Source organism: Podarcis tiliguerta, assembly GCF_965153285.1.
Source record: "Podarcis tiliguerta genome assembly, chromosome: 17".
NCBI classification, from domain to species: Eukaryota; Metazoa; Chordata; class Lepidosauria; order Squamata; family Lacertidae; genus Podarcis; species Podarcis tiliguerta.
This window is the reverse complement of record NC_139550.1, coordinates 37,344,966-37,357,547: the sequence shown is the minus strand read 5'-3', so window position 1 is coordinate 37,357,547 and position 12,582 is coordinate 37,344,966. Positions and strand designations below refer to the sequence as shown.

The 12,582-nt window shown below is 47.6% G+C and overlaps 1 protein-coding gene across 1 annotated transcript in view; it reads left to right on the top strand.

Moving 5' to 3' along the window:
- Nucleotides 1–12,369, top strand: part of BGN (biglycan) — a 47,196-nt gene extending 34,827 nt beyond the window's left edge. Inside the window, exons 5-8 of the mRNA XM_083420459.1 lie at nucleotides 1,465–1,575; nucleotides 1,993–2,086; nucleotides 7,225–7,363; nucleotides 8,492–12,369. Coding sequence (XP_083276585.1) covers nucleotides 1,465–1,575; nucleotides 1,993–2,086; nucleotides 7,225–7,363; nucleotides 8,492–8,689 — 542 coding nt within the window. The 3' untranslated portion in view covers nucleotides 8,690–12,369. The remainder of the gene's footprint in view (nucleotides 1–1,464; nucleotides 1,576–1,992; nucleotides 2,087–7,224; nucleotides 7,364–8,491) is intronic.
- Nucleotides 12,370–12,582: the final 213 nt, after the last annotated feature.

Below are 12,582 nucleotides of genomic sequence, written 5' to 3'. Positions count from 1 at the left end.
TTCCAGAAGTGCAAGCTGGATTTAGAAGAGGCAGGGGAACCAGAGACCAAATTGCAAACATGCGCTGGATTATGGAGAAAGCTAGAGAGTTCCAGAAAGACATCTACTTCTGCTTCATTGACTATGCAAAAGCCTTTGACTGTGTCGATCACAGCAAACTATGGCAAGTTCTTAAAGAAATGGGAGTGCCTGATCACCTCATCTGTCTCCTGAGAAATCTCTATGTGGGACAAGAAGCTACAGTTAAAACTGGATATGGAACAACTGATTGGTTCAAAATTGGGAAAGGAGTACGACAAGGCTGTATTTTGTCTCCCTGCTTATTTAACTTATATGCAGAATTCATCATGCGAAAGGCTGGGCTGGATGAATCCCTAGCCGGAATTAAGATTGCTGGAAGAAATATCAACAACCTCAGATATGCAGATGACACAACCTTGATGGCAGAAAGTGAGGAGGAATTAAAAAACCTTTTATTGAGGGTGAAAGAGGAGAGCACAAAATATGGTCTGAAGCTCAACATCAAAAAAACGAAGATCATGGCCACTGGTCCCATCACCTCCTGGCAAATAGAAGGGGAGGAAATGGAGGCAGTGAGAGATTTTACTTTCTTGGGCTCCATGATCACTGCAGATGGTGACAGCAGCCACGAAATTAAGAGACGCCTGCTTCTTGGGAGGAAAGCAATGGCAAACCTAGATAGCATTTTAAAAAGTAGAGACATCACCTTGCCAACAAAGGTCCGTATAGTAAAAGCTATGGTTTTCCCAGTAGTGATGTATGGAAGTGAGAGCTGGACCATAAAGAAGGCTGATCGCCGAAGAATTGACGCTTTTGAATTATGGTGCTGGAGGAGACTCTTGAGAGTCCCATGGACTGCAAGAAGATCAAACGCATCCATTCTTAAGGAAATCAGCCCTGAGTGCTCACTGGAAGGACAGATCGTGAAGCTGAGGCTCCAATACTTTGGCCACCTCATGAGAAGAGAAGACTCACTGGAAAAGACCCTGATGTTGGGAAAGATGGAGGGCACAAGGAGAAGAGGACGACAGAGGACGAGATGGTTAGACAGTGTTCTCGAAGCTACAAACATGAATCTGACCAAACTGCGGGTGGCAGTGGAAGACAGAAGTGCCTGGCGTGCTCTGGTCCATGGGGTCACGAAGAGTCGGACACGACTGAACGACTAAACAACACAGTACAGCAACCATATTAAATAAAAATTATATTATAACTAAAAGACAACATTAAGCATCCAATAATTCCTTTTAAATATACCAGAGAAAATAATGTGAGCATAAAGCTTATCAACAGGTCGCCTAACAATACTCCTTTGCATCTGGCCACCCTAGAGAGAGAAATGGACATAAAACAATTAAAAAGATGCCAAATGTTGGCATTAAATGTGAGTCTGATAAGAATGGGACGCTCTTGTTCTAGCTGACGTGTTTTCTCTCCTCACAGAGATGGGAGGGAATCCCCTGGAGAACAGTGGATTCGAACCTGGTGCCTTTGATGGTCTGAAGCTGAACTACTTGAGGATCTCAGAAGCAAAGCTCACAGGGGTACCTAAAGGTAATGTGTGTGACTTCTTTCTCACAGCTACCTCCTTATAGCAATGCCTAGCCACAGCTTCACTTGGCTATTATTAATGTAATTTCCTGGTAGCCAATTGCTCTATAAGACCAATGCATGCTTCTGGCTTTAGGACATATTTCATAAAAAAACATTGATTTGTGTTGCAGGCAGTGCTTTTTTACTTAAAAAAATGTTTAGGGGTACTCTCATTTTCCTGCTCTCATTGAAATACTGCCCCTCTATGAGGCCAAACTTAGATTCACAAAATGTTTAGGGGTATGCGTACCCCTGTGTCCCCCCAGAAAAAAGCACTGGTTGCGGGGATAGGCAAGTGGTACAGAAATGTAATCCTATCAATCTTTCTATACAATACATAGATGTATAAAAATAATCTCTCTCTGCCTCCACAACCAGATCTTCCTGAAACCCTAAATGAGCTACATCTGGACCACAACAAGATCCAGGCAATTGAATTAGAGGATCTGATCCGGTACTCCAAAGTCTACAGGTAGTGTGAGCTGGGCTCCTCCAGATGGCTTGTTTATTATTATTTATTTTATCATTTATTAAATTTATATACCACCCTTCATCTAAGGATCACAGTACAGTTGACAGCGCACTAGGTCCTCAGCTTACGCAACAGTTGCGTTCCAGGAATCATGCCTAAAGCCAAAACCACGTATAGTCAAAAGAGATTGGGTTCAGTGGTGGGTGGGATTGCCAAAGTAATTTTTCTTGAACTCCACCCCAATTTTATTTTTATTTTTTATTCTCTTCCAAGCATGTAAATGCACATAAGTAAAATGTGTGTAACTTGCAGGCTTATTGTAGACATTTATTCAGCATCCAACTGGTTTATTCAGCATTCACTCTGTGCCACTGAGGTTACCTGAACCTCAAACAACAACAATGGATCCAGGAGGATCCCCAAGCTATTCACTGCTTCAGAGGGAATCCAACCCCATCCAAAGCAGGCAGCCTCCCATCTCTCTGGCCTAGGGAACCACCCACTTGTGAGGGCCTCAGCCTTCTCTGGATCGAGCTTCAGTTTGCGGGCTCTCATCCAGTCCATTGCCAAGCCAAGACCTCTGAGATGCCTGCAGGACACATGTGGCCCTCACAAGCCTTCCCTGCAGCCGCTCACAGGTTAACAATTCACACTCTGCCCCCACCCTGGCAATTCTCTGTCCTCAGTTAGCTAAACGGCTGCATGGAGGCTTACATGGAGTCTGTTTTACATGGAAAGTAAGGGACATGGGTACATCTGGACCTGTGCACCTTCCTCCCAGCCACAACTGCATTCCCCTCAGTCTGCTAAACAGCTGATTGGAGGTTGGAAAGAAATACAATAGCCAGCACCAACCAGCAATCGCATTCCGCCACTCAGCTGTCTCCCCACAGCCTTCCCAGTCCTGCCCAGATGATTTGCTCTGGGAATAGCTGAGGTTTGTGCAGACCGGGTTGCTCCTCCACTCTCCTCCGCAGTCCCATCACACAACTCCCCTTCCCCAGCTGACCGGCACTAGGAACAGGTGAGGAGGGCACAGACATGCCTGCTGCCCAGTTGTTCCCAGCACCAACCAGCTGGGAAGGCACAATGGTTCCCAATGTGCCAGAAGAGCGAGTGGGACCTGGAAGGCTGTGTGAGTTTGCAGGTGTGACAGAGAGCAGGTGGAAGATGCACAGACAAAAACATATTGTGTGTATGTTTTTGTCTGTGCATGAGAGAGGAAAAGGAGGTACCGGTACTTGTGTGTGTTTGTGCCCACACATGAGTGTGTATCCCTCAAGTCGTTGCCACGTGCAGCCCTTGGGGCCAAAAAGATTGCCCACCCCATTCTAAGATTTATTATTATTATTATTATTGTTATTATTATTATTATTATTATTAATTATTTATACCCGCCCATCTGGCTGGGCTTCCCCAGCCACTCTGGGCGGCTTCCAACAAAATATTAAAATACAGTAATGCATCAAACATTAAAAGCTTCACTAAACAGGTCTGCCTTCAGATGTCTTCTAAAAGTCTGATAGTAGTTGTTCTCTTTGACATCTGGTGGGAGGGTGTTCCACAGGGCGGGTGCCACTACCGAGAAGGCCCTCTGCCTGGTTCCCTGTAACTTGGCTTCTCACAGAGAGGGAACCGCCAGAAGGCCCTTGGCCCTGGACTTCAGTGTCCAGGCTGAACGATGGGGGTGGTGACGCTCCTTCAGGTATACTGGACCAATAAATATTCCTAAAATGGGTTCAACGGTCATGAAGGCGGTTTCTGCACCTGCTATAGAGGAAAGCGTGGGGCAGATGGGGTTTGTCCACTTGAGAAGGTTGCCCATCTAGGAGAAGGAAACCTCTGGTCCTAAACCTCAGCTGCCTTCTTTGGAAGAAACGGCTAAGGAGTAAACCCTACACAAATCTGGAGTGGAATTCCTAAGATGGTTGGATGGTGCCTTGTACGCCTCCTTCTGGCAACTCCTGCAGCCAAGCTGGTGCCAAACATATCGCTCTGCTTTCCTTTGGGCCAAGAGTGTGGCCTTGTCATCTGGGTAGCCCAGGACCTCCACACACACTGCCCAGGCTTGTCCCCCAGGGAAGTCACTTTGGTGCTGCTAATCCAGCAGTTTGGCTTTACCCCTGGAGGTGCACTCCATTGTCTCTCAGATGGATGGACGCCATCTTGGATGGATTGTCTTGGAGCTAAGTTTGCACTGTGAGAGGCAGCAGGCGTAGATAAAAATCTGTGGCATCTATATGCAGCACAAACACAGGGAAATATTCATAGTGAAGTTTAACATTTCCAAAATGTGTTTTGCCCCTTGTCATTTGTACTAGAGGGAGCTAATTGTTCGTATAATGTACTCATCAAGGGAAGGTGGGTCAAAGGTTGGGAGGGCAGCAGCCCAGAAGGCCAAAGGCAAGGAGGCTTCTTCCAGAGGTGGACAATTGGGAGCAGCTGTTCCCTGCTCTCCTGCTTTAGGTGAAATAGCAACACTGCTTCTAGACTCCTAGCACAGCATAGCCTCCTTTCCTTAGCCCCAAGTGTTGGGTGGGGGCAAGCGTAAATGGGGGGGGGGCTTGTTGTTAAATATTCCCTCCCCCTTCGCTGCACTCGCAGTCCAGAGTGCTCCCTTCCCAGCTGAATTTTGGGGAGAGGGCGGTGAAAATAAAGGTGATAGAATGATTCCTATAGAGAATAAACAGACTCTAGAGAAATAAAGTTAGAGCAACCTAAGGAATGGAGTCACCAGCTTTTTTGAGCCCCCAGGCACATTTGCAAACTGGCAAAATCACATGCACCCCACCAGAGCCGTAGCTACAGGAGGGCTAGCCAGGTTTCTTTTGCCCCGGGTGAAGCCTCCAGAGGGGCACTCCAGCCTGTGTGTGTGTTTGTGCATGTATGCAAATGCGCATGGAGGTGTGTGCCAAACTGGGTCTTTGAGCCGGGTGTGGGCACCTGTGTCCCTGCAAGCACCATGTTTATGACTCCTTGGCTAGAACAACATGCACAGACCATTAAGAGCCAGAATAGCTGCATAATATAAGCCATCTGCACCTGCAGAAATTTCACAACTATTGTGTTAAGTTTCCAAAGCTTTCTTTATAAAAAATGTGGTGGGTGGCAGGGATTGCAGGGAGGACAGAAATCAACGAGGGAAAACATCTGAGGCGAATATTTTGTTCATGACATCATGCAGATAGATGACTTTCCCAACTCATTTAGCTTTCAGATATCTAATATTTCCTCCAAAAGATAGAATAGGAACAAAAACGGGAGCCCTATTCATGCATTCAAAAACAGACTAGGAGGTCTTCAACAGGGGAGGGGGAGCAGAAAATTTCAGGATGGAGTGAGCACACCTCACAGGCAAGTAGCCAGGGTTCGCCTCTTTCCCAGTGTAAACCCTTGCCCGTTTTAAAAATATATATATAAACAGGGCAGGTACAGTTCTTTATAAGGAACAGACACAAGAAAATAGAGGCAGCTGGAGCTTTTTGTAAAGCAGGTTTGAAGCTGGTATGAGTTTGTAGCATTGACTTGCCCTCAGAACCATCAACTCCTAAATAGTCCTGCCATTTCAAGTCTCAGCCAGTAGAGGGAGAAAGAGCCATACTTATTAGTCCTGATTCCTAGGCCACTTTTCAGTGTGATGCTCCTCATACACCTTCCTTCTTTGGTTGGCTGGTTGCTTATTAAGCACATTTCTATCCTGCTTTTCTACCACCATCCTGAAAGCGGCTCTCACACAACAGATGCTCCATGAACCACACTGTTTACCCCAAAGCCACCAGACCCTCTAGATGAGGGACTTGCACCTGAGGCCCTTTCCCATGGGGCACTCTCTGTCAGAGGACTCTGCGGAGGAAGAGGGCGCAGGCCAGAGCAGGAAGAGAGACTGTTCTCGCCCTGGCCTAGTTAGAGCCACTTCCCTCTGATCACCACACCTGGAGACCTGCTTGCCACAGCAGGTGGAGGGATCAGGCAGGAGGATCTGCAGGGGTCCCACGACAGCTTTATCTCCATCTTCCACACTTAAAGGAATGCTGCCAGGGGCAAACTCTGTCTCTGACTGGAACGTTGAGCCTTGAATTTGCTGGCCTAAACCATAAATGCAAACAAACCAGGATGAATGCTCAATAAACAAGATGGCTTGCTTTTCCCTGACCCCTCTCCACCTCATCCTCTCCTATTTTATAGTTAGGTGGACACTGGCTGAACGCTGCATGTAATGGTTTGTAGTTGCAACTGTTTAAGCCCCCATTTTATATCAGCAACACATTTCTCTACACACCTGAAATGTGAAGCTTCCAGCAATAAGAGAAAGAACTGGAGGAAGGACATTAAAGGAAGCAGAAAAGAGGCAGAGTGACAGCCAGCCATATTCCAAATCCAGACTTGGCAATGGGGGCTTCCCAACCCCAGTCCCCTACTGGCCAAACGGAAGATACTGTTCAGTTGATTAAGCAAGGAAAGAAGGCCTGGCTAAGCTTGAGGTTTCATGCTGCCTCTCTGCCAGCCACACGGACCCAATGTTGCACAGCCATACGCTTTAGGGCTTGAATGTGACTCTGCTGGGTCCCACCTTCTGAGTCACAGACGCACGGGGCTCTGGACTAGGGCAGCCAGTTATGCATCACCAAAAAAGGAGGACAGAAAGGATATAAATTTGCCTACAATGTGCATACAGTAATTTATAAGTATAGATGCAAAACTAGAAATAATTATTAAGCAGAAATACGGTACATCTCACCGTATTGGGAATGACAAGAGGTGTATTGTACGCCTACTTGGTCTGCTGACCAGGTGCTGCAAACTGTTGATAGAAACCCCTAGCCCCCCCCCCCCCCCGTTTTATGGTTCCTTCTTTTTTTAAACAGACTCAGGTCAGCCCTTGAAACAGAGGATCCTTTCAAATAAAGGACTGTCCTCTGGCAACCCTACAGAACAGAGGACCACCCTGTGTAAAGGAGGGCAGCTGGCCATCCTAATTTTGGCTGTAGCCCTGGACACCCTCCCATCTCCCCCATTACTCTTCAAGAGTCCAGCCCTTTTCCAAGAGACAGATTTTGATTGACCTTGGTGTTATTTGGAAGCCGCTGTTGTTTCCGCTTTGTTTTCTTTGTCACCTCCCCTTCCTTTTCTCCTGCTAGGCTGGGCCTGGGACACAACAACATCCGCATGATTGAGAACGGCAGTCTGGCTTTCCTGCCCAGCCTACGTGAGCTGCACTTGGATAACAACAAGCTGTCACGAGTTCCTCCGGGACTGCCTGGCCTCAAGTTTCTGCAGGTACCAGAGGGGTCGGGGGTGGTTTGTGGCAGAGGTGAGCAAATGCAGGACCAGTTTCAGGAGTAGGCAAGTTTGGGCAGTTGGTAGGACCTTACATTCATGAAGGTATCCAGCAACTGAGAACCAGGACCATCAGTGTTGCAGATAGGTCATCTTGCAGCTTCCTCTTTAGGCTGGCATGTGTTTTGCTTGAGTTGTGAAACAAACAATTAACATTTTTCTCCTCCCCAACCATCATTTCATGCTTTGGAACTGCTTCTACATTCCTGATATATTAACAATAGGTGTGGACTAGATCTGGCCAGATCCTTTTCTTCCCAACTGCCTGTGGGTCGAGTTTGATCAGTGGGCGAGGCCACCCATCAGTTAAATCACTTGATCTCACAATGACATTGGGAGAACTATTTCTGCCCATGCAGACACAAAGTTGGCACAAAGTGTCTTGTACAGAGCTATGCAAGGCGCAGCACTGCGCATCAGCTGCGCATCAGGTAAGTGTTGGGACTTGCAAAGCACAAGGCTTTACAGGGACTGCAGATCAATCACCAATGCCTGCTCTGGGCTCCCTTTGGCCCAACTGGATCTTTACCTGCCCCACAACTGATGTTATATATGGTGTCAGGCAAGTGAGCGTGGCTTGGTCAAAACAGGCAAATGTGGAGGCCTGGTGGGTCTACGTAGGCCTGAAGGCAAGAGGCTTCCAAACAAATACAGTTTGCCAACCTTGATAATTATAATCTTTAAAAAACACCATCTGAGCATGTGAAGTTTTGCATTTTAAAAACTCATTTAAATCACAGCACCATCATGGCTAGGTAAATAAAATGGGGGCTTCTTTTGCTGTCCGGAAGTTAAACACATTCACTTCTTTAAAAAGAAAAGAAAATCAACAGTAGAGATTCCCATGATGCTAAAAAAATGTAGGCCAACAGCTCATTCAGCATCTTGTCTGCAGTCCTACGAAACCACAGCGCACACCTGAGCTTACCTTGAGAAGCCTTGCAGGATCTGAGTTGACATATCAAAGGAGAGCTCTTTCCTAGATCTCAGCTGCCTCACAAGCTGACAAACGCAAACTCGGCGGATCTTCCACCTCTGGGTAACCAAGTCTCACTTCTCCCTCCACAGGTTGTGTACCTTCACTCCAACAACATCACTCACATTGGTGTGAACGACTTCTGTCCCATAGGCTTTGGGGTAAAGCGGGCTTCGTACCACGGCATCAGCCTCTTTTCCAACCCTGTGCCCTACTGGGAGGTCCAACCAGCCACTTTCCGCTGCGCTACGAATCGCTTGGCTATCCAGTTCGGAAACTACAAGAAGTAAAAAAGTTAGAGGAGGGTGATGGGGAGGGAGGGTGGGATGAAGGGACAGAGAAAGCCATTGGGAATACTGGGGGTAGGGGTGGGGGGTGAGCAAGGGAATGTGGAAAAGCAAAGGCCATTCTGGGGAGGAGGGAGCCAGTGGGGAGGACCCAGTCGGGGTAATTAAAGAGACCTGGCAGAATACCAGCCAATGCCCAAGGAAGAGAAAGGGATGGGAAGGGAAGAGTTGACATGTGGAGGGAAAGAGGTACAGATCTTACAATTTGACCAGCTTCAGACCTTCAGCCCATACAATAATGCTGCATTTTCAGTGAATTCATTGTGCTAGACAAACTTGGTTGTTCCTTTGGGAAGGATCACTACTGCTGCCCTGGGGTGGGGCAGGATGTGAGGGATGCAGAGGATTCTCCACCACCAGAAGTTGCCGTCGTTGGAAGAAGGGCTGCAGCTTGGTTTTAGGGCCCGTGCTCTGCATCCAGAAGATCCCAGGTTCAATCCCTGGCACTTCCATGTCGGTTTAGGCATGTCCCCTGTCTGAAATACTGGAGAGCCACTGCCAGCCGGTGCAGACAAAAGATGGATCAATGGTCTGGTTCGGTATATGGCAGTTTCCTGTGCTTCTTTCTATCAGACGCTCTTAAGGCAGATTCACAAATTACAGCTTTTTACGCTCAAGTCCATGAATCCATGGGGTCACATGTATTGGTAAACAAGGCAATGGCCATATCAGTGCATTCCCCACACCCCATACATTGAGGTGAACCTTTCCCAATCCACTACAGCCATTCCTACATTACAGAGTGCATGCATCTCAACATACAAGTATAGGCCTGTATGTGCACAATAATGTAACATGGGAATGATGCCTGAATTTCATGCACAGATTTAGTCCTTTGCCGACTACCCAAATGGCTGTGGGTGCTCTTGGCAAATATCTGTGTGAGAATATTCCCCCCCCCCTGCCCCCGTAAAGCAGTTGTACCATCCAGTTTCCAGAGGGGATGACATTTTCCAGACTCCAACCTGTAGATCTGGGCAGCCGTGCACATTATAGAAAGTGCTGAAAACTGAGTGCCCATGTGAATTCTGCATTTCTTTTACTGCATTTGCTCAAACTTCAAAAACAGCCTCTGTGTATTAAAAAAAGAAAGAAGAGGGAAACACTGCTGATGTTACAAATATATACCAATTTTATACCAGCTTAGTCACGGTGGTTTCCTCTGACACAATCCTGGAAAGTGAAGTTTGGTGAGCAAAACTGAAAATTCTCTGCTCCCTCCTCCTATACATTTCCCAGGGGAGAGGAAATGACCATAAAATCAGTTTCAAACTGTAGTGTAGCCATTTTAAATCTGAGTGGCAGCCCCAAGCAATTTGGCTTCCAAATCAGAGTGATCCGAGACACCCATTATTCTGCTCCCATTGAAATCTTTATTGTAGGAAAATGTCTACAACTGGGCTATTCTGCTGGGTGTGCCTGGCACCTGAAAATGGCAGGTGTAGAAGAATGTTAAGATTGGAACAAACCTTTTGTGGCCTTCCAAGTGTGAACGCAGCCCCTGCAAACACCCCCCCCCAACCCCATGCGACGACAGAGCATCATTTCAGCTCAAACCCACAGCTCCTCCTCCAGTCTAGCTCCTAACTGCCACATCTGGCCCCACGTTTGTGGTAGGGTTGGGCAGATGCTGGGAGCCAGCGGCTGAGCATCACCGCTCCAATTTTTACTCCCTTTTGCAATGAGGAAAGCCCAGCCAAGTGAGTAACAGCATGTGCTGCCTCCAACCTGGCCAGGCTCTGCATGGAGGGGGCGGCTGCCCTGGAGTCCCCTGCGGTGGGATAGGGCAGGAGCAGGGAACCTTTTCAGCCCAGGGGCTGCCTTCCCATTATGGGGGCCACATGCCAGTGCCAGTCGGGGCCAGAGGCAAAAACCGGCCAAGCAACGAATGTAGGCTAGACATGTATGCTTTGCACAGTATGCTTTGCACAGAATGTTTCCTTTGCACAGTAGGCTAGACACCTCCTCCAACCACCATCCAGGCAAACAAGAGCCGTTGCAGCCAGGGCACTTTACAGCCAGACCAAGACGCTGCGGCCTGGGGAGGGTCCCAGGGGTCTGGGGCAGGGGGAAGAGAGGTGCTCCCTCAGTCCCCAACCCCTCCTCAGCCTTGTCTTTGCTTACCTGGGTACCTGAGGGGCTCTCAAAGGCCAACTTCCCTGAGCCATTCCAAAATGCAGAAGCTGGCAGTGCTGATCGCCTTGAAGACCCAAACCCCAGGGACAGTGTCCAGGCTCCCTGAGGCTCAGGGGGTGGTGCCAGGTAGACGGGAGGTGGGTGTAGCCTGATAAGGTGGAGGTGAGGTCTAGTAGTGCTTGCTGGGGCCACAGAGGACAACAGTGCTTGCCTGTGCAGCCCTGGTGCCTCAGGAGGGAAGCCTGAAGGGCAAGGGGGAAGGGGGTGGGAGGCAGCCCACCTCCCTCTCTGAATGCTGTCCCTGAGACCCAGAGAAGGAAGCTGAAGACCCTGACATTTCAAGTCAACTCTCAGACACCAAGCAACCCCAAGCCAGATGCACAGCACAGATTTCAGGCCCAAGCACTAATCGCTGCCGGATGTGGCCGAGGCACCCCCGGAGATGATGCTGAAATTGGTTAGGGACGACTGGAGATAACAAATAAAACAAATGAATTTCCCCATCCAAGTTCTGCAGGGGGTGGGAGGAAATCAATGTGGGAGAACACATGACACCCCCTGGAGAAAAGGGTGTGTGTGGCAACAAAGCTTGTCTGATGCCATTTGTATTTTTAAATATATATAGAAGGAATGTTCTTAGAAGAGTGAGGCTAGATTTTAAGGCAAGATCCAGCAGCTCCAGAATAGAAGGGAAAGGGTGTGTGCGTGCGTGTGTGCATATGCCCCGCCAATGAAGGAACTTATGTCACAGCTACCTTTTTTGCATGGCTTCTTATGTCTGTTTTTGACCCAGCAAAAGTGATGCCTGTGTATACAAAGAATGACAGTTGATTGGGGCTGCAGGAGAATAATTTTGGAGATGAAAACCCCAGTTTATGCTCACTTCCTTTAGTCCAGTATTGCATGGTGGAATTCTCACTTTAATTAAAGGAACTCCAGTTTTGGTTCTGCTTGCTCTCCCTGTGCACTGCAGTGCCTCTCCTATGCACAGCCACTTGGCAGCCATTTACACAGCACCTGGCAACCCCTGTGGCTTCTTCCCTAGTGCCTTAAAATTAACTTCGCACCACCACAATGCCTTTGATTGCATTTTGTAAACCGTCAGCAGGTGGATCTGTTGCTTTGCTTAGCCATTTGGTTAAAGTGAGGAGGGGGACGAAACTTGGAAGGTCGGGAAGGTGGTTGCTCTTACAGATAACTTGCATTCCCACAGTGACCTATTTAGAAAATAAAAACCGTTTTAATGGATAATGGTACCCATTTCCCTCAGAATCTTGAGGCTGGAACCTCTGGCCTTCTTGTGAATTTGACTTCTAAGCCTTCGGCTCTCTATCTGGATGTAGGGAATGTCTTTGTAAGACTGTCTTTGCTCTCTTTTTAAAAACATCTCTTTGGGTTGTTGTTTTTTAAACGCTCTCTTAAACCATGTGCAATATTAACTTCTGTAAAGGTGTCCAATAAAGTTAGTGATAATTGCTAACCTTTAATGGCTGTGGGTCATTTTGTGGAGGTGAATAGAGTCTTTCCTACTTGGAAACATCTGTTCTGGACTGATTTGGGTACAGATCACCACCTTCTGAGGGAGTCCAATCCACTGTTAAACAACTGTCAGAAAGTTCTTACTGATGTTTAATGTAACACCTCCTATTATAGAAACCATTCAATATTTCTGTGATATCGTAATAGAAAACCTTTGACTT